The sequence below is a fragment of the Ascaphus truei genome, chromosome 9 (assembly GCF_040206685.1).
Source record: "Ascaphus truei isolate aAscTru1 chromosome 9, aAscTru1.hap1, whole genome shotgun sequence".
NCBI classification, from domain to species: domain Eukaryota; kingdom Metazoa; phylum Chordata; class Amphibia; order Anura; family Ascaphidae; genus Ascaphus; species Ascaphus truei.
This window is the reverse complement of record NC_134491.1, coordinates 58,500,922-58,525,833: the sequence shown is the minus strand read 5'-3', so window position 1 is coordinate 58,525,833 and position 24,912 is coordinate 58,500,922. Positions and strand designations below refer to the sequence as shown.

At 46.4% G+C, this 24,912-nt stretch overlaps 1 protein-coding gene across 9 annotated transcripts in view; it reads left to right on the top strand.

Annotated features, from left to right (window-relative positions):
• The first annotated feature begins 408 nt into the window (after positions 1–408).
• The window catches only part of EVL (Enah/Vasp-like), a 122,249-nt gene continuing 97,745 nt past the window's right edge, over positions 409–24,912 (top strand). For 2 of the 9 annotated variants that reach the window (XM_075615085.1, XM_075615083.1), the window contains exon 1: positions 24,332–24,555. In XM_075615085.1, the coding sequence (XP_075471200.1) occupies positions 24,533–24,555 (23 nt within the window). In that variant the 5' untranslated portion in view covers positions 24,332–24,532. Of the gene's footprint in view, positions 877–9,360; positions 9,467–24,331; positions 24,556–24,912 lie in introns of those variants that run through there. The other 7 variants (XM_075615090.1, XM_075615089.1, XM_075615093.1 and 4 more) reach the window with 5 other exon arrangements.

Genomic DNA, 24,912 nt, shown 5'->3' with positions numbered 1-24,912 from the left:
TTCTGTGCTGTGCGCTGCCCAGTGCAGTTCTGTGCTGTGTGCAGTGCTGTGCAGTTCTGTGCTGTGTGCAGTGCTGCCCAGTGCAGTTCTGTGCTGTGCGCTGCCCAGTGCAGTTCTGTGCTGTGCTGTGTGCAGTGCTGTGCAGTGCTGTGTGCTGTGTGCAGTGCTGTGCGCTCCCCAGTGCAATTCTGTGCTGTGTGCAGTGCTGCCCAGTGCAGTTCTGTGCTGTGCGCTGTCCAGTGCAGTTGTGTGCTGTGCGCTGCCCAGTGCAGTTGTGTGCTGTGCGCTGCCCAGTGCAGTTGTGTGCTGTGCGCTGCCCAGTGCAGTTGTGTGCTGTGCGCTGCCCAGTGCAGTTGTGTGCTGTGCGCTGCCCAGTGCAGTTGTGTGCTGTGCGCTGCCCAGTGCAGTTCTGTGCTGTGTGCAGTGCTGTGCTCCTCCTGAGTCTTGCTATGGGAAGGGAGAGAGAGGGGGAAGCAGCACGCTGGAGCCAGTCTGTCAGCAGTGGGCAGCAGAGCTCAGCTGATTCTGTGTCTGCTTCTGCAGCAGCCTCACCTCCTCGGCTGAGAAAAAGATGGCAGCGCCTCTAAAACAGCTGTCAGCCGGGAAGGACCATCTCAGCCGCTAGCCTGGACCCAAACATGAGCTGCAGGGGACCCTGGAGTGAGAGTATTAGCAGCAGCACGTCCAGGACCGAGGACAGCGAGCAGCAGATCCCTCCACCGGTTATTATTATCCAGCAGATGCATGATCAGCACTACCCGGAGAAGCAGATCCTTCACTAATCTGACAGCACAGCTGCAAGGCTCAGCCCTATAATAAACCAGCCACCCTAAGGAGAAAGAGAGGGGGGTAGCAATCCTTTCCTACAAGAATGAGGTGAGAGGGGGAGTGGGGTGTGTGTTATAATGGGGGGGCATGTCGTGCCTGGGTGCAGGGATCCTGCACACAGCGTGGCTGTCTGCACTGATTGAGAGGTGAGCTCCATTCATTGTGCCTCTGGTCAGTGGAGGTGGGTGTGGGAGCCGTGTCTCAGTGTCCCTGCAAGTGCTGGGCTCCAGTGATGCATTAACATGTCTGTATTATACTCCCACCTATGCTGCATTCATTGTGCACACAATGCAGCTGGCACATGACAAGGGGGGGGGGGGGGTTCTCATGATGCCACAAACAAGGGGGGGGGGGGTTCTCATGATGGCACAAACAAGGGGGGATCTTATAGTATGCCTCTTACTAAGTCGTTTACATATGTATTATTCCCTTTGATGACAAGGTGATAGAGTTAACCCCTAAGATAGATGCTTAAGTAATGCCATTGGGTAAGTGCTGAGCTGCCAGCTTTGCCCTGTGACAAGGAAGGGGTTAAGAAAAGTCATCATCATCATCGTCATCATCATCAATGATTTTAAAATATGCCACCCATATTATCACCATTAGATGGAGTGTATATGGTACATATTTCTGAAGGGGGGTGGGGGGGGGACTGAAGACACCATATAATTAACCCCTTTTGTGCTGTAGTGTTATATAAATAATTTACATGTCTCCCATTAATGAACTGACTGCTACCTATTGTTTGGATACCATGCTACAGGCGCCGGCTCCTTTTTGAAGCCATATAATGGCCTAACAGCTATTGTCATGTAAATAATAAAACAGTTGGATTTAGGGCTTCAGGAACGGGGTTATTGTAGCATGGACAGGCTCTCTTGGAAAGCATTACAACCTCCCTTGGGCGGCCCTATGTTTGAGTGACAGACACACGTTACTGTAGCTCATGAAGCAGACTGTCTGCTCATTATTTATGGATTGGCTCTTTCATTTTACAAGGTACAAGGCAGCCATACTTAAAATAGGCTACCCAGGCCCAGTGGATCTTTTTATTCAAGCATCCTACAACTTTGAGAATACCTCCCAGTGGTCCAGACCCACACAAGGGTGCTAAGCTTTGGCATTGATTTCAGTGTGAGTAAAGGTTTGCTAAAGCGTAGCACCATTTTCTGGATATAGACCTGTGTTGTGTATATCGCTTTACTAAAATTATATGGATGGGTAATACAATATCCTTTCACTGGGGCTGCGGAAGGCCTACATTTGCCCCATGCTCCCTGAGTTCTGAGGCCATTTGAAGGTTATTCATTAAACGCGATAGAATCAGGGACCGCACAGAAACTCCCATAAGCCTCTACGTCTTGTCAGCCACAGTTGGGGTTATTTGGTCATGAACCGGGGAGAGTCGCCGACGCTAAACGTACACATATTGCTCCTATTGTGACTTGCCTGTGTTTGAAGACGCATAGATCTCCATTTTAGATGGGTCATGTTTTTGGACGTTTGCATCAACTTGTTACGGAAAATACACTGAAAATGATTCACATATTCTGCACGGGCCATTGATGAATCATTCCACCATCCGATAGCTTTCTGTGACAGCTTCCCTTACACACAAACCCACTCTTGTAGAGGTTTCCCTGGTGGTCCTTACGTACTCTCATTCTATTAAGTACAGAGTTGCTCTGGACATAGTTACATAGTAGATGAGGTTGAAAAAAGACATGCGTCCATTAAGTTCAACCTATGCTAAATTTAGACAACAGATACTTTACCCTATATTTGTATTTACAGTATTTTGATACAGAGGAAGGCAAACAAAAAACCCTAGTGACACATCATCCAATGATATCTCATAAGGGGGGATATACATTCCTTCCTGACTCCAAATAATAGCAATCAGATTACTCCCTGGATTAACATCCTTCCCATGTTTACTTATTTGGTATTTTCCTGTATATCTTCCCTTTCTAAAAAGATGCCCAACCTTTTTTGGAAGATATCTATTGTATCCGCCATCACATGTTTTATTATGATGACTAAAATCCTTATCAGGAATAAAGTTAGTATTTCTGAAAGCCCCATTTGCGTAGCAATGCAGGGTGGCCTGACATGCTCTTATTTTCTTGTTCCCAATGATAAATATCAGACTGTACTAAAATGAAGCTGGATCTTTATAAAACCTTAAAGTAGCATAAATCGGCTGCATTGCGTTGAATTAATTTTTTTTAAATATAGGTTGGAAGCAGGGGGTCTCCCGAGCTGAAGAGTGCTAATTTCAGCTCCGGGACCCACTGCTTCCAGAGATACTTACCTCCATAGCGGTGCAGGTAGGGAACTGTGTGCCTAACATAATGGTGGCTTTAAATGTCCTGTGTCATGCGGGCCAATAGGTAGCCGTGATGTAAACTTCACAGGCATACGGCACCCCCTACAAAGGTAAGTATCTCTGGAAGCAGGGGTCCCCAGAGCTGATATTAACACAGTTCTGCTCCGGAGACGACCTGCTTCAAACCTGTAATAAAAAAATGACATGATAAACTCCATGTACTTGTAACCATGTATTATTTGTTTTACTCTGTGCCCAGGACATACTTGAAAATGAGAGGTAACTCTCAATGTATTACTTCCTGGTAAAATATTTTATAAATAAATAAATGCAGCTGCTGCTTTAAGGGCCTTCATTTAAAGATTCATTCTTTCAGTGATTAGATTTTCTTTTAACAAGTGTAGATGATATTCAAGCCTTTTCAGTAAAATACGGTGTGTGGAACAGCCTTAGGTCTTCTTGTTTGGATTCAAAAGACAAAGGAACAGAGATGGTGCAGAAACGTATTTACTATCAAATATTTGAAACTAGATCAGGAACACACATAAACCGATTCTATAATACAGGCAAAAAGAGTCGCATGCGGACGATGTTCCCACATGGAAACCACACAGTAGTGTTAGACCAGGGGTCCGAAACTCAGCCCTCAAGGGCCACAAACATGCCAGTTTTTATGGATATCCCTGCTTCAGCACAGGTAGCTCAGTCGAAGCCACCTGTGCTGAAGTTGGGATATCCATAAAATCTGGTGGCCCTTGAGGACTGGGTTTGAGACCCCTGTGTCAGACCCTCACTGCCTTAGATCTTTCTTGGCATCCTCGGTTTGGCTACATAACCTCCCGATGTGGGTCTGGTGACGTCACGTCTGCGGTCGTGAAGGGAGTCTTCACGTGTTCCTCTCTGCCTCTGTCGTTCTTATCTTACGTCCTACGCGTTTCGCTGTAGACTCCACTTCCTCAGGGGCTTATTTGTTGTCTTGGAAATCATTTTGGACACGTTGCAAGGTCCTTTAAAGAGCAGTATTTCATTTGGGACTATACTGTGTTTAAAGGTATATTGTATCACTTAGTGTGCACTATTTGTTATATTGGGAGCAGTTTGTGCTTACATTTTCTTTTCTCACTTTGGTATGAAACATTTAACTCCTATGTTGCCAGCGAAGGTGTTAAAACTACTTTAGGCACAATGAGTCATTGTGATTTTATTTTGATCGGTTTATATTGTGTGCATGGACTAACCTGCTAAATATTTGTATGTAATGGTAATGTACAGTAATTCAGCATATCATTAAATTAGTACAAAAGTAAAGCAGCCATTCCTAGAGTAAAACTACTTGAGATTTGTGTTCCCATTGAGTGGCCTGGGGCCCTGTGTACTTATTTAGCCTACTTATTATATGCCTGATATCACTGCTAGTTATAGGGTTTTATATTGTATCTCTGTTTGTCAAATATTACAGAAAACGAAAAGTCACAATTAATTGTAATCACTGCTAAAAATACTGGTGAATACTGCACTGGAGAAGAATTGATTGTAACAGGGGTAAGTGATAGTGTATTAACAGCCTCGTGGTGATACCAGTGTCAACCAATAAAAAAGCTGCTAATGTATATGTACTGATGACATCACAGCTTCCCATTGGCTCGCTGTAGTGAGGCTGACGTTAGCAGGCCTACTTCCGCCCCCAACCCCCCCAGACATAACGTAAAAACATGCTAAAATCTTGGGAACTGGGTCTCCTTGGAGCTGTAAGTAGAACGGGTCAGCTCGGTGGGGGGACTCTTCTGTTCTGGTAATTAAAAAAAACAAAAACGAATGAAATAAAAATACACAAAACATACTGTAGATGCCGCGTTAACGCAAAAATATTATCCCGTATGAAGCATAGAGCTTGTGAACTTGGACCATCATCTGGTCTGAAAAATATATACAGCGGCTTTGAGTTGGGCAACAACAACCATTTTCCCAAAGAGGAAAGAAAATAACTGCCAAATGTTGGGCCAATAGGCAGCGGCAACATCATCGGTCGTGGCTTCCTATTGGATGGTAATTTAAATCCCCTTTAACAAAAAAAAACAACAGGAAGTAATGCCGGTAACTTCACCAGTAAATATCTCAGGAGCTGGAGGGGGGGGGGGAGGGGGGGAGTTCAAAATAGTGCATTTCAGTTCTAGGGGACTCCTCTCAAATCCAATACTGTAATTGAGGTTAGTCAGGGTCGATGGCTGCTTCAATATCACAGTCATAACAAATATGAATACTGACCGCGTCATTATTTGATTATCATGCTATTCCTAGCGTATCTGTACGTAGCCCAACTCTACAATGGCTTATGTATGTTACACGGGAAATAATGATGATACGACTCCGGGAAACTGAGGCGACGCTTGGTTCTTCCAAGGCCTTTCACTGCCCCTAAATCTGATCGTCACATGAACGGATAACACAGATGATTTATTAAACAGCGCCAAACCGTTAAAAGGAACAAGCAGAGCAATGTGTGTCTCGCTCCTTTGGAGGCCAAGTGGTTTCGGAACATTAATGGTGACTTTTTAAAACATTCAGCTGAGCCAGTAACTTCCTTTAAAGGGAAGATTTGGGGTATTAATAAAATACATTTTGCCTGGGATACTTTATATGGTTGTCGGCGCAGAACTTTGAGCAACTGCATGTTTATACACAGTTAAAGAATGTATAAATAGTGACGGTATTAATGTGGTTAAGATGCTAGTACATTGTGCATAGCAGGTTACAGATGCTACAAAGCGTGATTTATAAAACATGAATTCTTTCCTGCTTAGGCGTGCTAGATTATTAGGGCTCCTGCCATATGTTTCTGTCTCTGTCTTCTGATTTACAATTCTACTAATCCTATATTTTGGATATTCAGGATTCTCTCCAGGAGAATGTGCAGCCTGCCGTATAAATGAATGCTCAGCACTGGTACTCATTTCTGCGAGCCAAAGGATTTTCTTGTTTAAAGCAGCAAAACACCATGTACTACATCTTCTTTTAGTTGTTCTAGGGTTGAATCAGGGGGTCTCCGGAGCTGAACAGTGTTAATTACAGCTCCGGAGACCCCCTGCTTCCAGAGATACTTACCTCCCTAGCAATGCCGGTATCTGCAGCCAGGGAGCTTGTGTGCCTAACAAAATGGCGTCACGCGAGCCAGTAGGAAGCCGTGGCATCATCTCTCGCAGCTTTCCTATTGGCCTCCACGTTTCAATTCCACAGAGATACCACCAACCCCTACAGGAGGTAAGTATCGCTAGAAGCAGGGGGTCCCTGGAGCTGACATTAACGCAGTTGAGCTGCGGAGACCCCCTGCTTCATCCCTAGAGCAAAAAAAAAGAAAGAAAAAAAGATGTAGAGTATGGTGTTTTTCTGCGTTAATCACAGCAACATTATTTCTGCAACATAATAGCTATTGATTTCATATGCCTGCTGTGAATATCCTCCAATTGGCAATACAAAAACCACTATGGCGAGAAAAGACTGTCATATGGATTATAAATGTGGCTTAGTGTGCTGGTTGGTTAACACCATGCACAACATAGCAGACCTGGCAAAGACTCGGTTTACTTTAAGTCGTATATATTCCTTGAACTTTGGTGTGCTCAGTGTGTACTGTTTAACATATTAGTACTTTGCTTGTCATGTTTCCACCAGACGTGATATTTTGCAATGCCCCTCTGGGACAGAAGGTAGGAGTACTTACAGGGTTTGAACAAGGAAGGAAAACTCTTCACAGGGAGTTTTGAAGGATTTCCCAACCACAAACACCCAAAGCAGCACCTGCCTCCTCTCCAGGACGTCCTTGGTCCAGAAGGAACCTCTGTATCGTGAGAAGCTACTGATATAACACTAATTAAGGCAGACGTCTGAGGCGATCTGGGTGTGTTTTGAATCTTCTACAGGCACTTTTGTAGAGATAAAACCCAGTAGACTTACATAACAGTGTCCACTGTTTGGAAGTCTCTGTGGTATGTAGACATTTATTTAGTCATCTTTATCTTCCTAATTTCTTCCAGTGAACCTGGTAAAGTCCTTAACCCCTTAATTTCCAGAGGGGCTAGTCATCCTCTTTAGGGTTGCCAGGTGTTCCGTATTGAACCAAACTGCCCTATATTTGGACACTGTCTAGTAAAGCGTTAGAGGTAATACAGGACATGTATGTGTATACCAGTATTACCTCTCTGGACATAGTGACCTGACCAGCTTCGGGGGCCGAAGGATTTCCCTGAGCAGGGAGAGGACAGGGCTGTTGGTAAGGGGCTGGGCAGCTTCCACCATCCTGATTGGCTGCACTAGCCAGCAGAAGCCAATCAGGAGGTGGTTTCAAATGCCTGGGGGTGGGGCCAAGGAGAGGAAGAAACAGCATGGAGCGGAGAGAGGTGTGTGTGTCGAGCGCATCGCCCCTGTCACCATTGTGTCCAGTGTTTTTGGTGACGCCACCTGGCAAACCTACTCTGGGCCCACAGGCAGTGTGCAGGTGCAGGAGATATATATTTAATTGTGAGGCTATTGATACAAACCCCGCACAATGAAGTCTTGATGAAAGGGCCGCAGAAGCCTCAAATATTGTGCCCTCTGTATTCTTACTTCCCAAGCTAAATAAGCACGCAGGAGTTTTACATGGGGATGTGAAAACCCCCTCACTGGCCCCCTACCAAAGCGGAATCTGTGCCAATATGTTCGTTATTCTCACTTACAGAAATACTTTTGCCCCTAGGTAAGATGTTACATTCACTTTCAGTTTATTGCTGCTTTTTTCTGTGTGACCCATTCATTGCCAGAGAGGTCTGCAAAGCACTTACCAAAATATAAACTGCTACAGCAGCTGACATGTCCACAAGCAGGACAATAAGACTGTTAGTTCATGGCTGTGATGCTTGTTCACTTGCATGCTAATGCCCTGTGAAAGTAATATGTTCTCACACAATCCAGATACAGATGCTTTATCTTACTTACTGATAACATAGAATATCACAACATACTATAACGCGATTTATTTATTTATAAAATGTTTTACCAGGAAGTAATACATTGAGAGTTACCTCTCGTTTTCAAGTATGTCCTGGGCATAGTTAATATGACAAATAATACATGGTTACAAATACAGTTACATAAATGAACAGGGTATACATTATATACAATACATTGCATGCACAGTTAGAGAAGATGTATATTATAGGCTTATGTAACAGTTACAGACCAGATTAATATGTGAGACTTAAACTGGTGGTGGATGTGAGAGTCTCCGGTAGGTTGTTCCAGTTTTGGGGTGCACGGTAAGAGAAGGAGGAGCGGCCGGATACTTTGTTGAACCGTGTGACCATGAACAGTCTTTTGGAGTCAGATCTCAGATGATAAGTGCTGCATGTGGTAGGGGTGGGTAGCTTGCCCAGAAAGTATTTGAAGGCAAGACAGGAAAGGTGAACTTTGCGCCTAGACTCGAGTGATGACCAATCTAGTTCTTTGAGCATTTCGCAGTGATGTGTGTTGTAGTTGCATTGGAGAACAAAACGGCATATTGAATTGTAGAGGGTGTAATAACAAAAAAACAAAAATAAAATATGCAAAATATTAGAAAATAATTAATAACAATCAAAATAAGTATCTATGAATAGAGAAGATGAAATCCCTAAGAAGAATAAACCTAAACCAATGCTGTGGAGGTGGTGAATGAAAAAAGATACCACCAGATCTACAACAAATGGCCAAGAAACATACAAACAATGAGACAAAAAGACAAAATGAACAAACAAACAAAGGACAGCAGATGCTGTACAAAAGGAAGGTAGGGAAGGAGAGGGGAAAGGAAACAAAGGGAAAAAAACAGTCACCAAAAGACAAACAACCCCCCCCCCCACCACAACAACCACCAAAATAGAAAAAAAACACCAAAGCTTCTCACTTTAATACCCTTATCCCTGAAGTACCCTATTTGAAGGGTTAATCCTAAATGTGCTATAGAGTAGCATAATTACCAGGGAGTATATAAGGGAGTGTAGTGCTTCCATGTTTCACCCCTGATGAAGTCGGAACCCTGGCGACGAAACGCGTAGGGTGTTTGGACATTCCTAAAAGTCGGTATGCTTTTGTTACTGGGGAAACCAGGGAGCCTAGGAACTGTAAGCTGTGTACTCCATTCCAGAGGAAGAGCTCAGTGGGCCCACCATGTGATCGTGACCGGAAGCGGACACGCGTCATCAGCCTGGCTAGGAAGCAGTGTTCCTGATACTGGTCTCAACTGGCACCCGAGGAATTATCCCATTTTTGTTCTATGCTTATATACCAGCTACACTTGTAAGTAGTTGGATTACTTTGGTGCAAATAAATTGTTTTTATTTATGGAATAATGTAATCAGATGTAATGTGACCTACGAAACGTGTCTTACATGGTGTCCAAAGAAAGGAATATCCCATAGACTGAATTTTAGAATAGTAGAGAAGGTGTTACCTTCCTTGTATTACATGTCCGAATAAAATTAACCTGTTGGGTTCCCAGTCATAAAGAATCCCCAGACTTTGTGTGCGACACACCCCTGCAGTAAAAGCAAGGTCCTTACACAAAGACACAAAGGGTGCCGTTTTGAAAAGATTTATAACACTTTTAATCCCCCAGCCTGTGCGTGCAGCCAAGAGTGTCTGGGCAGAGTTCCACGGGTGTTTAAACAGTTTTAAACTAAAGACTAGACACAGGGGAAGATGATATTCTGACACTCTTCAGTATACAGTAGAGGTATAAATACATAAACATGAATGAGCTCTTCTGTACAGGAATGTTCCCTCGCAAGGTCACGCGTAAACTTCAGATAAAAAATGGCACATTAGGTTTTCCATGGACCGCCATGTATTTCAGCTGTGTCAGTGCCAAAGATTGAGCATCTTGAGGTCTTTTTAACCTCTCCCGTGGTGAAAGGAGCTGTTACTCACCTAAGTGACCCTTTATTCACATTTTTTTTATAGCCGTATCTTTATTAAAATATGTTGAATAGCTTTCAAAATGTAAACTTAAAATGCTCATCTAAAAACCACGAGGTCAAAATACAACAGAGTGCTAGATACTGTTTTCTATATAGATGGAGTCCCGCGTAGAAGCATCGGTTGGTGAAAGGACTCGGGCATGAAACCCTCTGTTTGATATTATTGTAATTAATGTGCCTACATGTAAATGTAGGCTCTAAAAGTCAGTGTAGTACCACTAATTCAGTGTAACCATGAAAATCACTTTGACAAGTGTATTTGGGTGTACAGAATATATACTGATGTTGTTAGGGATGCCAGGTGGCTTCTCCAATACTAGTGGACACAATGGTGAAAGGTGCGACGCTCTCGAGAAACCCATGCTCGAGACACTCGCAGGCCTCTCTCTGCTCCATGCTGTTTCCTTCTCTCCTTGGCCCCACCCTCAGGCTCCTGACACCTCCTCCTGTTGGCAGCATTACTCAGCAGCAGCCAATCAGGATGTAGGTAGCTGCCCATCCCCTAGCAACAGCCCATCTCTCTCCCTGCTCAGAGAAATCCCACGGCCTCCCAAACTGGTCAGGTCACTATGTCCAGAGAGGTAATACCAGGCACATACATGTCCAGTATTATATTTTTACTGGACAAAGTGTTCAAATACAGGACAGTCTAGTTCAATACCGGACACCTGGCAACACCACCATGGTGTTAGGAAATCATACCATACTAGGTACACAGAGGTTGCCACAGTATCTTTAACATTCATTCGTCAACATTTTCTTGAACTAAAAAGCTTTTGGAGAATTTCACAATGAAATATGTAAATAGAATAAAAATGTTTTTTGCTACTTCAAAACTGAGGAAAAAATGTTTCAGTAATTATAATGCTACAGTGATCAGGACAGGAAAATCAGGACTAGGAAAAATCCCAGTCCTGTCCAAATGTACTTATCTTGTACATCTATGTTTAATTGATATTGAAAAGTAGTAATTGAAGAATCCACAACAAAAGATATGATCTGTATGAGATACTGTAGGACAAGCATCTTTAAACTCTAATTGTGTACTATATGTTCCAAGCAATGCTGAAGCCAAATTATTACACACAGACCTTTATTGGGTCTGTTTGAATATATTCAAATAGAGATTAAAAATATTTTATAAAGAGTTATATATACACATCATTATGAGGTCCATGCATCCATGTATCCAGGCAAAAATGGTACAATTTTGGAGGTTTGTATCAGGTGTTTCAAAGAGCTTTTGACTTGATACAAAGGGGACGATTCAGTAAGATCCTGGTATGACACTGTGATTCTGAGTTAAATTCCATTCAAGTGAATGGCAGGATAGCAGTGAAGTACCAAGCATGGGAGCTTAGTGAATCGTGGTGAAATACCCACAGGTGTTTATAGGAACTCTGGTAATGTCAAATGGATTTAAGTTGGTGGGACAGATCGATCAAGTCTAGTTTGACCTCCCTCCCCCTGTGTCAGCCCCCCCCGTCTTGCAAGCCTCCTTCTCTATCCCCCCCTCAGACCATGTATGTCTCTCCCCATCTCACTCTTATCTCCCTCTCTTCCTCACTCACCCTCCGACCCCTCACCCCTCTCTCACTCCCCCCTCCACCATCGCTCACTACTCACACTTGTTCCCTCCTCCCTCCCTGGCCACACACACAATTCCCCCCAATACCCAAACACAACCCCCCCCCCACTCCCACAAAATACATTCTTACACTACCCCCCAAATACATACTAACACTATCCCCCCCAAATACATACTTACACTACCCCCCATATACATACTTACACCACCCCCCAAATACATACTTACACTACCCCCCATATACATACTTACACCACCCCCCAAATACATACTTACACTATCCCCCCAAATACATACAGTACTTACACTACCCCTCCAAAGCATTCTTACACTACCTCCCCCAAATACATTACACTACCCCTCTCCCCCCACACCCCTCCCCAAATACATTCTTACACACCTTGGGACGGGCCTGTCTCCCACGCTGCTACAGGCCTCTCTCACACTCCCGCACCGTTAGGCCAAAAGTCTGGCCTAACTTGTGCGCCTGGCTGCCAGACCTCTGGTTGCCACCAGGCCCTGGCTCTCCCACGCTGCTGCCGCGGGCCTGCCTCTCTCCCTCACTGTCCCGCGCCTGGCCTCTCTCTCATGTCGGCTCGCGCCGGAAGCTGAGCCCGGCGTCTGGAGCTCACCGACGTCAGGCTTTGAGAAAGAATGTAAAAAAGCGAATCCTGTACTGTTGCCATAAGTGTATTTGGTAACGCCATCTGGCAATATTCAACATCTTAACCGTTTATAAAGGACTAAGGTCCTGGGTTTCCATAGAGCAAGAAAAGTAGAGATAGGACACAGAAAATACAAAATAGGTACATATTTAATAATAATGTTGTAAATTCAACCCCTCTTACTTAAATATTAGTGTCCAAAAATGTGTTGCATGAACATGTTATATTGTGTTGTTTTTACTGTTATACGGTGTTTCTTGGAATAATGGACTTCCTTTACAGTAGGTTAAAGAAAATGTTAATTTCTCTTCCATCAATTAGCGCCGGGGTGCGCTAACTTCTTGCCCTGCGCCCACCCCCCCTCTGCCTGCTCTTGTGCTCGATCGCGCCCCCCCCTTACAATCAACGAAGCGTCAAATGACGCTGCGGGGTCATATGACATCACGTGTCTCGCGGCGTCATTTGAAGTCACGTCTCCACGGTAATGGGCGTCATTTGAAGTCACGTCTCCACTGTAACGGGCGTCATTTGACGCCACGTTGCCGTGGAGGTGCATGGACAAGAAGCTGGTGAGTACCCCAGTAGCACTTCTTTTAACACAAATATATATGTTGCGGTGGGTTTGGGCTCGGTGCTGGCAGGGGCGGCGTGAGTTCATATACCAGCTCTGCAGAAATGAGAGAATGATTGTACAGTAGCTGGTGCGCTAGCTCGCACTGCTGCCGTAAAGTTAGACGTGGCCCTCACCCGCTGTATGATGGGTGATGTAGTGCAAAGGTGAAGTCATATGAGGCACGATAAATGAGATAAGAATCTGTCACTTCAGACCTGTAAGTTGTCTTCTCCGAGTTTTCCTTCAGTAACACACCATACAACAGAAACATCTCTGTTTCCACAGTAACCAACCCTGGGCTGATTCTTCACTATCGCAGCCGTACAATGTGACTTTTAAGTCAGGGTATTTTTTTAACGAACCATTGTTATTTCTCACCTCTTTTCAGATTTTTGTCTGCTTCACTTTCTTTTAAACCTTCCGTGCTGGGGAACTGTCATGCATTACTCCCCAGTGAGTTAGTTATTATTGTGTCCATATATATTGCAGTCATGTATGAAACACCCTGTGGTGTAAGCAGCGCTTTTTTTGTAAAAATAATAATAGGTGATGGAAGGGCCTGTGCAACCCCTAGACGAGTTAGGCAGCTGCCTTGGGCAGCATATTTTGGGGATCGGCAAAGGAAGCGTGTGGGAGGCCAGGAGCAGAGCAGGCTGCTTTCCCACGTTGCTGCTACTCTCCACTGTGGAGAAGCTATAACATGCTCTCCCTTTTGCACAACACTATTGAGGGTGGGTGGGGGGGGTACAAAAATGGAGGGGGGGTGGGTGGGTGAGTGCAAAGACAGAGGCAGGGGGTGGAGAGAGAGAGAAAGTGGTGGGTGGGGGAGAGAGGCATGGGGGGGGGAGTGAGAGAGGGTGAGAGGAGTAGGAGGGTGAAAGAGAGGGGGATTGAGAGAGAAGGGGAGTGAGAGAGAGAGGGGATGAGAGAGCGGAGAGGGTTGGGGGGGAGAAAGCGGTGGGTGAGAGCGGTGTGTGAGAGCGGTGGGGGGAGAGACAAAGGGATGGGGGGAGGGAGTGAGAGAGAGGGATGGTGAGGGAGGAATGGGTGGGGGAGGGCATAGAAGGGAGAGGGGGAATGGAGGGGGAGAGAGATGGGTGGGGGGGAGAGAGATGGGTGAGGGGTGGGGGGAGAGAGATTGTGGGGAGAGGGGTGGAGAGGGGGAGAGTTTGTGGTGGGAGAGAGAGGGATGGGAGGGGAGAGAAAGATGGAGGGAAAAGGGGGAAGGAGAGGGAGGTGGGGGAGTGTGGCAGAGGGGAGAGAGATGGAGGGGGAGAGAGAGAGGGGGGAGGGGGAGAGAATTTGGGGGAGAGAGAGATAGAGGGAAGGGCAGAGGGGTGGGGAGAGAAGGTGGTGATGGGTGGGGGACAGAGGGGAGAGAGGGGGGGAGAAAGAGAGGTGGGTGGTGGAGAGGGGGGAGGGGAAGTTTAGGAGCGGGAGAGACAGAGGTGGGCAGAGAGGTGGGTGGTGGGAGACAGGGCTGTGGAGAGAGTGAGGGGTGGGAAAGAGGAGTGGGGTAGTGGGGAAGATAGTGAGAAGTATGGGTGGGGGGGAATGGAGCGGTGAGATGGGTTGAGAGAGGATGAAGATGGGATTAACAGGGGTGAGAGGACGAAAAAGGGGGTATGAGAATGAAGGGTTTGAGGGAGGATTGTGTTGGGCTGGGGCAAGTCCAGCCAACATACAAAAGATTCAGATATTTTTGTGGAAGTGGGAAGGCCCCGCTCGTTTCCCCGCAAACATTAAACTGATTACCGGGGGAAAGCATGGGGTCTCTGCAAAGGTCTCTTACCTCCACTGCAACGACGCCCTCCTCCTTCCGCAATGTCGAGGCGTCAGATGCCGCGTTGCCATAAAAACACGACGTCTCATGGCATCCTGTTGTCATAGAAACGCGTCGACCAATGACGTCTGCAAAAGGAGGAGGCCAGGGTGGCAAAATTCTAAAACCGGCCCTGCCTGTGAGGACTTATAAGCTCAGCGCACTATAATTGTATCTATGAAGAACTTGAATGTCGGTCTATTGAAAGCATTACAGCCAACAGCAAATCTACACTCTTCCAAGAGCAATACAGGTTTTAGAATTGTGAATGACACTTTGACACTAAGCATGGGAGTTTCCGATAACTAGTCAGAATAACAATATGTTTTCTTATCTAACAGGTTTGTTCCATGTTGTAATGCATTTGAATAGGATTCCACTTAAGAGAAGATGTGCTTGTGCGGGAGCTTTGGAGACAGGACAAGTCTGTTCTCGTGTGTTGTATTCTGTCAAAATTACATCTATGAAGAGCGCTCCTGTTTTGGCTCAAGAAAGTATATATCACAGGAGGTTAATGTTCTTCAGGACAAATGCAATCACGAAAACAGTTCAACTATCATCTAACACAGGGGCGCGCAAACTTTTTTTGCTGCGCCCCCCACCCCCACCTGCTTCCCTCCGTTGTGCACCCTCCCTCCTTACCAAGGCAACTGTGACGCCGCGTTGCAATGGTCACGCGTCCTGAAGCCGGCTGAATCCCATTAAGTAGAGGTTGCAGAGGCCTCGCGCGGTCCCCCGGCATTTAACTTAAATGCCTGTGAGGAGAGCCTGGGACCTCTACAACCGCCCGCGCCCCCCCCCCCCCCAGACAAATCTCCCCAGCTTGCGCACCGCTGATCTAGCAGCAAAGATTAATCGGGCACCTGTGTGCTCAGTTGCGTGTTTGTGTGGGATGTTGCTACCACTACTAGAGCTAACATGTAATTTATAAAGGACATTTTGTGACATTTAGTGGGAAAGAAGCTCTGACGTAAGTTTTTATTTATCCACTTGCTCATCAACAGTATGAGTCATGAACATTAACCCTTGGCATCCCATGCCATGGGTTTGGGAGGCTTTGGAGGGCAGTGGGAGTTGCCCTTCGTAAACATTTGAGTTCTGTGATAATGTTTATGGGTTTGCAATTTTCAGCTCATTTGAAAATTGTACCAAGTATAGAAGAATTTACAATGCATCAGATTTCAGACGCGCTATTAGAGAGGGTTGGGGTTCCTTACAATGCATCTGATCTCAGACACGCTATTAGAGAGGGTTGGGGTTCTCTGATATCAGATGCACTATTAGAGAGGGTTGGGGTTCCTCCTTACAATGCATCTGATCTCAGACGCGCTATTAGAGAGGGTTGGGGTTCCTTACAATGTATCTGATCTCAGACGCGCTATTAGAGAGGGTTGGGGTTCCTTACAATGCATCTGATCTCAGACGCGCTATTAGAGAGGGTTGGGGTTCCTTCCAATGTATCTGATCTCAGACGCGCTATTAGAGAGGGTTGGGGTTCCTTACAATGTATCTGATCTCAGGCACGCTATTAGAGAGGGTTGGGGTTCCTTACAATGTATCTGATTTCAGTCACGCTATTAGAGAGGGTTGGGGTTCCTTATAATGTATCTGATATCAGGCACGCTATTAGAGAGGGTTGGGGTTCCTTACAATGTATCTGATCTCAGTCATGCTATTAGAGAGGGTTGGGGTTCCTTACAATACATCTGATCTCAGTCACGCTATTAGAGAGGGTTGGGGTTCCTTACAATACATCTGATCTCAGATGCAATATTACAGAGGGATGGGGTTCCTTACAATGCATCTGATCTCAGACGCGCTACTAGAGAGGGTTGGGGTTCCTTTCAATGCATCAGATCTCAGACGCGCTATTAGAGAGGGTTGGGGTTCCTTACAATGCATCTGATCTCAGACGTGCTATTAGAGAGGGTTGGGGTTCCTTACAATGCATCTGATCTCAGACGTGCTATTAGAGAGGGTTGAGGTCACGCAGAATTTCGCAATATAATTACAGGTTTCCTTAACAAAAAAAGGTTGTTAACCACTGATCTAGTCCAAGTCAGTATAGAGTTATATTGTAAAATTTTTATTGGTGGGTCTTCAGCATGAAATGCTTCTCTGAGGGAGTCTGGATAACATGAATTGAGACAAAGGCCGTACATATTTTAATAATCCTTTCATTTCTGTTGACAGTTTATCTGCAGCTGGCTTTTTTTTTGACTAATGCCTCCCAAAAATAGCTACACTAATAGAAAACTATGGAGACACGTCTGACAAAAGCAAATGTCTCCCACTGCAGTTTGTTTTCAGTTGTACAGTTTCCATACATACAGTATAATGTTGTCTTTGCTTGTATAACTGATAGCTGCATTCAAGCACTGAGGCTGTACTGTACATGATCCATTAGAATGACACGGAATAGGAACAACACTCAGGTTGTTATTGGGACAGTGACACATTCTGAGGGCTTTAGATGCACCGGCAGAGACATGTTTTGTTGACACATCATATGTGCACTGCGCATATTAGACTGTGCAGAAGAAAATGTCCTGTCTTGTTTTTAGATACATATTATTTCTATGTAAGTTAGGGTTGCCAGGTGGCTTCTCCAAAAATACTGGACAGAATGGTGAAAGGTGCAACACGTTCGACACACGCAAACCTCTCTCCACTCCGTGCGGTTTCCTCCTCTCTTTGGCCCCACCCTCAGGTTCCTGACACCTCCTCCTGATTGGCTGCATTACCCAGCCGCAGCCAATCAGTATGGAGGAAGCTGCCCAGCCCCCTAGTAACAGCTCTGCTCTCTCCCTGGTCGGGGAAATCCTGCGGCCCCCCACGCCGGTCACGTCACTGTGTCCAGAGAGGTAACACCGGTATACACATACATGTCCAGTATTCCCTCAATTATTTAACTGGACACAGTGTCCAAATACAGGACAGTCCGGTTCAATACTGGACACCTGGCATCCCTAAATTCTAAGTGTAATCTAGAACAAGGTTGTATATATGTATAATTGTATTTATATTGCGCCACAGTTTACACAGCTCTGTACAACATAACAACACAAGGTAAAGACGTTGCACACAATGGGGATAAGCGTGACAAGTAAATGACAACATAAGGCAAAGAGAAACCCCGCCCTGCACAGCCTCAATGAGGAATACACGAGACAAACAGAATGATTTATTTTGTAGTGCGTACATCACACAGACTAGAGCACCGAGTCGCAATGAATTCTGGGTATACGGCCTTCTCCTGGGCACAGGAAGTGGTCCTCTAACACAGAGGTGCTCAACTCCAGTCCTCAAACAGGTCAGGTTTTCAGGATATCCCAACTTCAGCACAGGTGGCTCAATCGGTCCCTGCTTCAGCACAGGTAGCTCAATCAGAGGCCCAGCCTAGAAAAATCTCGGCGCGCGCCCCACTTCGCGCACCCCTGCGCTAGGATCTTAAATGTTGTATTGTCTTTCCTGTGATGTCACATTATTAGGACATGTTACTGTGCCCGTAGCAAGAGAAAAGTCTGGAATACTAGGCTTGGCTTCGCCATTTAGTCGAGTGCAAAAAAAAGGGATAATTTTGTCAAAATGTTATATACTTATCAGAACTAGAATGAATAACAAAAAAGTGCAATTTTTCAGGATTGGTATATAAAAATGAAGTTTCAAAGTAAACAATCCAGCTAAGAGATCAGCTTCTGTATCAAGGCAAGCAAACACTGAAAATAGCATGCTTCATAGTACCTTCCATCACCAATGATATTCATTAAGGTTCTTATTTTAGACACAAATCCAAGTAATTACAGTATGTTATTTCCCTAATTAGGATGTTGTTTAATGCAACAAGCAACCAAACTGATAGGAATTCTCTCGTCCGTGCTAGTGCTTTTACAAGTCTGTGCACAAGGCAAGTTGAACTCTGACAAGTTACCAATCAGAGAACTCGGTAATTAGCAGTTAGACCACAATGTGCGATTAAAAGGAGCAATACCTGTTTTGTCGGCCTCGGGATTTTGGCATGTGACAAGCTGTGTAATACGGAGGGCATAGGGCATAGGGCCGCATGTTAAAATGGATAAGAAGTAAAGAGTGAAACACTGCATCATTGGACACTGGGGACCAGCCTCTTCCCCTTCACATTCTCCATACTCTTGTTATCTGTAACAAAGCTCTGTCCTGGATCTCCTCTTACCTATCCCATTGTACTTTCAGTGTCTCATTTGTGAACACCTCCTCCTCTATCGATCTCTCTGTGGGGGTACCCCAGGGCTCTGTCCTGGGACCTCTTCTCTTTACACACTCTCTAGGTGACCTAATCACACCTCTTGGGTTCACATATCACCTCTATGCTGACGACACACAAATTTACTTTTCAACCCCTGACCTTACACCTGCTGCACAGACCAAAGTTTCTGAATGTCTCTCCGCTATATCATCCTGGATGGTCCTCCGCCTACTCAAACTATAAACGGAGCTCCTTCTATTTCCTCCCAAACCTACTACCTCCTTCTACATTACTGTTGGAAGCACTGTCATACACCCAGTATCACAAGCACGCTGCCTAGGGGTCACACTCGACTCCTCTCTCACATTCTCCTCTCATTCTCCTCTCACATTCGCCCCTCACATTCAGAAGGTAGCTAAAACCCGTCGTTTTTTTCTCCGCAATATCACAAAGATACGCCCTTTCCTCTGTTACTCGACTGCTAAAACTCTGACTCAGGCCCTCATTCTCTCCCGTCTCAACTACTGTAACCTCCTGCTGTCCGACCTTCCTTCCTCTCACCTGTCTCCCCTACAATCTATCCTAAATGCTGCTGCCAGAATCACTTTACTCTTTCCTAAATCTGTCTCAGTGTCTCCCTGTATCACACACTCAATTCTCCTCCTCACTTTTAAGGCTTTACACTCTTCTGCCCCTCCTTACATCTCAGCCCTAATTTCTCTCTATGCACCATCCCGACTCTTGCGTTCTGCTCAAGGGTGTCTTCTCTCTACCCCCTTTTGTATATACAGTAAAGCCTTCTCCTGCCTTAAACCTTTCTCACTGACTGCCCCACACCTCTGGAATGCCCTTCCCCTCAATATCCGACTAGCACCCTCTCCCTCCACCTTTAAGACCCATCTTAAAACCAACCTGCTTAACGAAGCATATGAGTTGCTCCGTGGCTGATGCTATACACCTCATACATCGACCTTGGCCCCCTGCAGAGACACTTACCAGCACACCTTCCTACTCTCTCTGTCCGTTCTTCCTACGTACCAATTAGATTGTAAGCTCTAGATGGGCAGGGACTCCCTTTCCTAAATGTTACTTTTATGTCTGAAGCACTTCTTCCCATTATGTGTTATTTGTTATTTATATGATTGTCACACGTGTATTACTGCTGTGAAGCGCGATGTACATTAATGGCGCAATATCAATAAAGACAGACATACCCAGAATCCCTGGCTGCACTGGAAGCACTGTTGGCTATGCGATAATGGGGAAAGACAGGGACAAGTCTGAGACAGGCACATGCACCACGAGTGCTATTTGAATTTATGGCATATGACAGAAATGAACTATTTGGGGGTCATTTCCTAAAATATAGTAGGTAAATGATATTGTCCTGTAACAGCTCCTCTACTGCGTTTATAATGAATAATTACCTCAAGGTTTTTTCTGGGACACGGAAAAGAAATTATCCAGATTCAGAGCTTGTAGATGGCATATACCAGTGATTTCCAAACTTTTTTGTTTGGAGGAAACCTTGAAGTATTTCGAAAAATCTCGGGGAACTCCTATCTGGCGGATACATATTAGGTTCGACAGGGGTCAGTCACAACATTTCACACCTCACGAGCCCCCTCTATTTCCCACCCTCTACCCATCTATTTCTCTCCCCTCCATCTCACTAACTCTCCCCCCTCCCGCCTCGCATGTATTTATCCCTTGCGTCTCACTCTTACGCCCTCTTTTCCTCACTCACTCCCTCCTGCCCCCCTCTCTTCTCTCACTCGCCCCTACCTTCCGTCAATTACCCCACTCTCTCTCAATCCACCCTACAAAATACATACCAAAAAACCCCACCCCCAGGAGGTGGGGGGGGGGGGGGGTTGGGGGGGATGTGGTCCATAGGAGGAACCCCTGAGACTGCTTCCACGGAACCCTGGTTGGGAATCGCTGGCATATACTGTACTTTTCAGTTCTTGTGCATAATCTTCCACACAATCTGGCCACTACAAATACTAAGGAGTGTGGGAAGGTTGTAAAGTGTTACTCCAGTTTGGCATTTGGGCACATTAACCCTTCGTGGAGCAGATGTAAAAGTATTAGGCTGCATCCTCTGTGCTGCTGACCGCCCTTGGCGCTTAGCGCGGTCAGCACAATGAATGGGAAGGTGTCCGACCATGCTCACACTGCGCGCCCGTGCCCTCGCGGGCTCTAGGCGCTTGCTGAGACAGATTAATTTGTCTTTCAGGCTCACTGAGAGGTCACATGACCTCCTCAACCAATCAGCACCAATCACTTCTCAGCCACGCACCCGGCAATGCCCCCCCCCCCTTAGAGAGTTGGTGACGTCACCGCTCTCAAGCATGAGCGCGCTCAGCGGCACAGAGGACGCAGCCTTACTTGTAAAACCCAATTCATAAAAGTATTGGAGTAAAATGAGCTCCCAGTTCCAAATTCTGTCATGTCAGGAAGAAGGAGAGTTAAAGCTGTTATGGGGCAGCTCCCTGAGGGGGTTTGTTGTTTTTAGACTGTTTTCACATCTCACGCAAATTCCACGAGTAGGCCCCATTTATTTTCTACAATAAATTCCAATGGGAATTGTGTAAGAGCAGGAGAGGCCTGGGGATCCTGTGTGAGAGCAGGAGAGGCCAGGGAATCCTGTGTGAGAGCAGGAGAGGCCAGGGAATCCAGTGTGAGAGCAGGAGAGGCCAGGGGATCCTGTGTGAGAGCAGGAGAGGCCAGGGGATCCTGTGTGAGAGCAGGAGAGGCCAGGGGATCCTGTGTGAGAGCAGGAGAGGCCAGGGGATCCTGTGTGAGAGCAGGAGAGGCCAGGGGATCCTGTGTGAGAGCAGGAGAGGCCAGGGGATCCTGTGTAAGAGCAGGAGAGGCCTGGGGATCCTGTGTGAGAGCAAGAGAGGCCAGGGAATCCTGTGTGAGAGCAGGAGAGGCCAGGGGATCCTGTGTGAGAGCAGGAGAGGCCAGGGGATCCTGTGTGAGAGCAGGAGAGGCCAGGGGATCCTGTGTGAGAGCAGGAGAGGCCAGGGGATCCTGTGTGAGAGCAGGAGAGGCCAGGGGATCCTGTGTAAGAGCAGGAGAGGCCTGGGGATCCTGTGTGAGAGCAGGAGAGGCCAGGGAATCCTGTGTGAGAGCAGGAGAGGCCAGGGGATCCTGTGTGAGAGCAGGAGAGGCCAGGGGATCCTGTGTGAGAGCAGGAGAGGCCAGGGGATCCTGTGTGAGATCAGGAGAGGCTAGGGGATCCTGTGTGAGAGCAGGAGAGGCCAGGGGATCCTGTGTGAGAGCAGGAGAGGCCAGGGGATCCTGTGTGAGAGCAGGAGAGGCCAGGGGATACTGTGTGAGTGCAGGAGAGGCCAGGGGATCCTGTGTGAGAGCAGGAGAGGCCGGGGGATCCTGTGTGAGAGCAGGAGAGGCCAGGGGATCCTGTGTGAGAGCAGGAGAGGCCGGGGGATCCTGTGTGAGAGCAGGAGAGGCCGGGGGATTCTGTGTGAGAGCAGGAGAGGCCGGGGAATCCTGTGTGAGAGCAGGAGAGGCCTGGGGATCCTGTGTGATAGCAGGAGAGGCCAGGGAATCCTGTGTGAGAGCAGGAGAGGCCAGGGAATCCTGTGTGAGAGCAGGAGAGGCCAGGGGATCCTGTGTGAGAGCAGGAGAGGCCTGGGGATCCTGTGTGAGAGCAGGAGAGGCCAGGGAATCCTGTGTGAGAGCAGGAGAGGCCAGGGGATCCTGTGTGAGAGCAGGAGAGGCCTGGGGATCCTGTGCGAGAGCAGCAAGAGGCCTGGGGATCCTGTGCGAGAGCAGCAAGAGGCCTGGGGGTCCTTTCTGCTGCCTTGCAATGTGGTATCTCTCAGACACTAACAAGCCAAAGATCAATGCAATATACGTACATTTTGTTTATTAAGTCTGGGAGAATATGGAGCGTCTGTATACATGTCACAGGATTGCTTGTTCTCAGCGGCTACAGCCCAATTTGTCCAAGATCAAGTATCACGCAGCAACTAACGCGCATCACAAGACTGTGCCGGTTTGGGAACGCGGTATAATAAACCCCTTTTTATGTTACAACGGCTGTGCTCAACACGGGAAACTTTGTGTTCGCTGCTACGAAAGTACATAGTGCAAGAGAAACTCATTGGGCAAATGGTGAGAGAATACATCCCATCGCAAAGCTGCTGCCAGATATATTACCAGATGCAGCCCATCCTAATTATATGTCTTCATGAGACATTCCAGGAATGAGAGGACTTCAAAAGATAATAGCAGCACAAAATAACAGGGCTTCCTGTCACACTTGGAATACATCAGGCATGTCAACAAGTTAACTCTTTATTATGGTACAGTAGACACAGACTGTAAAAAATGTCGGCTCCTTGTGACCTTGGGCAAGTCACTTTGTCTCCCTGTGCCTCAGTACCAGAAACATAGATTGTAAGCTCATCTGGGCAGGGACGGTGTCTGTAACAGTACTGTGTGCTGCGTTCTGCGCGCTATGCTTTGAGCCCATTGGGAGGAAAGCGCTATAAGAAATAAAGTTATTATTATTATTACTATTATTTAGCCAGCGTGTGCATCTGGCTTTGTGTGCCACGGCTCTTCTCTGTGCAATAACTAACATATAGAATGCGACATGAACAAGATCGCCTGTACTGGAGGGTCGCTGGGAGGCAATCCCGCCATGCGGCTTCTTTCCCTTTTCCGATAGGGTTAAAGACGCAAAGTGTTGTGGGTAATTGTCTGTATATTTGGCCTCTGTGGCGGTCCTTCGTGGCCAATAATCCATCCTTGCCGGCCTGCAGATCTGGGCTTGGTATCACAGGGAATGAGACGAAACAGGGTTCAAGAGAGTGGGAGCAGAGTACTGAATAACTAGAAAGGCTGCTTCTGAGTGGGACAGCACAGATTGCTACTTTAAAAGGCCACATCAATAAACCTTCTTTTTCTGAGTAGTTTAGCCCGTATAGGATAGATATTTAACCTTATTTTCAGAGTAGAAGACCAGTTACTGTACGGTTCTCAACTCCAGTCCTCAAGATCCTCCTCCCTACCCCCCCACAGGTCAGGTTTTCAGGCTATCCCTGCTTTGATTGAGCCAGCTGTGCTGAAGAAAGGATAGCCTGAAAACCTGTCCTGTTGGGGAGTGGGGGGGTTCTTGTGGACTGGAGTTGAGAACCCCTACGTTACTGCATTAATCAGACTTGCAGAAATGATCACATGCTGCTCTTCTCCCTCTCCCTCTCCCTCGCTCTCTCCCTCTCCCTCTTTCCCCCTGCTCTTCAGCAGCTGGCTGAGCCAGAGGCTGCTAGGGATGCCAGTGAGCCTGTATACTGCATACCCTTCCTCTGCTGATTTTATTTTCCCAACGCGCCGCAAGTAGGAAATGCACCACTCCACAATCCGACACCATCATTCCCATGTCCGTACACAAGGAGCCCTCTTCCCCATGATTCTGGATCGGAATCTGCAATAGGCCATGTTTGCATTTGAAGAATTCAGGTAGGATTTCTCCTCTCTGACATCCATATGCTTGGGGGGGGGGGGGGAGGGGGGGTGTTCCTACAGCCTGATTTTTTGCTGTGTAATGTCAGCTTGCTCTATTAAAGGGGGCAGTGTCTCAGGAAATGGGATACATAAAACCGAAAGACAGCAGGGCACCCGTAAATGGCAGCTTTTTGTATTTTGATCAAATTACTTCGTTTTGTACAGTATGTTGGATTTTATTCAAACCCACATTTGGTCTGGCAACAGTGTCTGTGAACATACGCTGCAATTATACATAGGATCATTTGAATGAAACACACACAACCCCTGCAAGCTCAGAAATATATATATATATATATATATATATATATA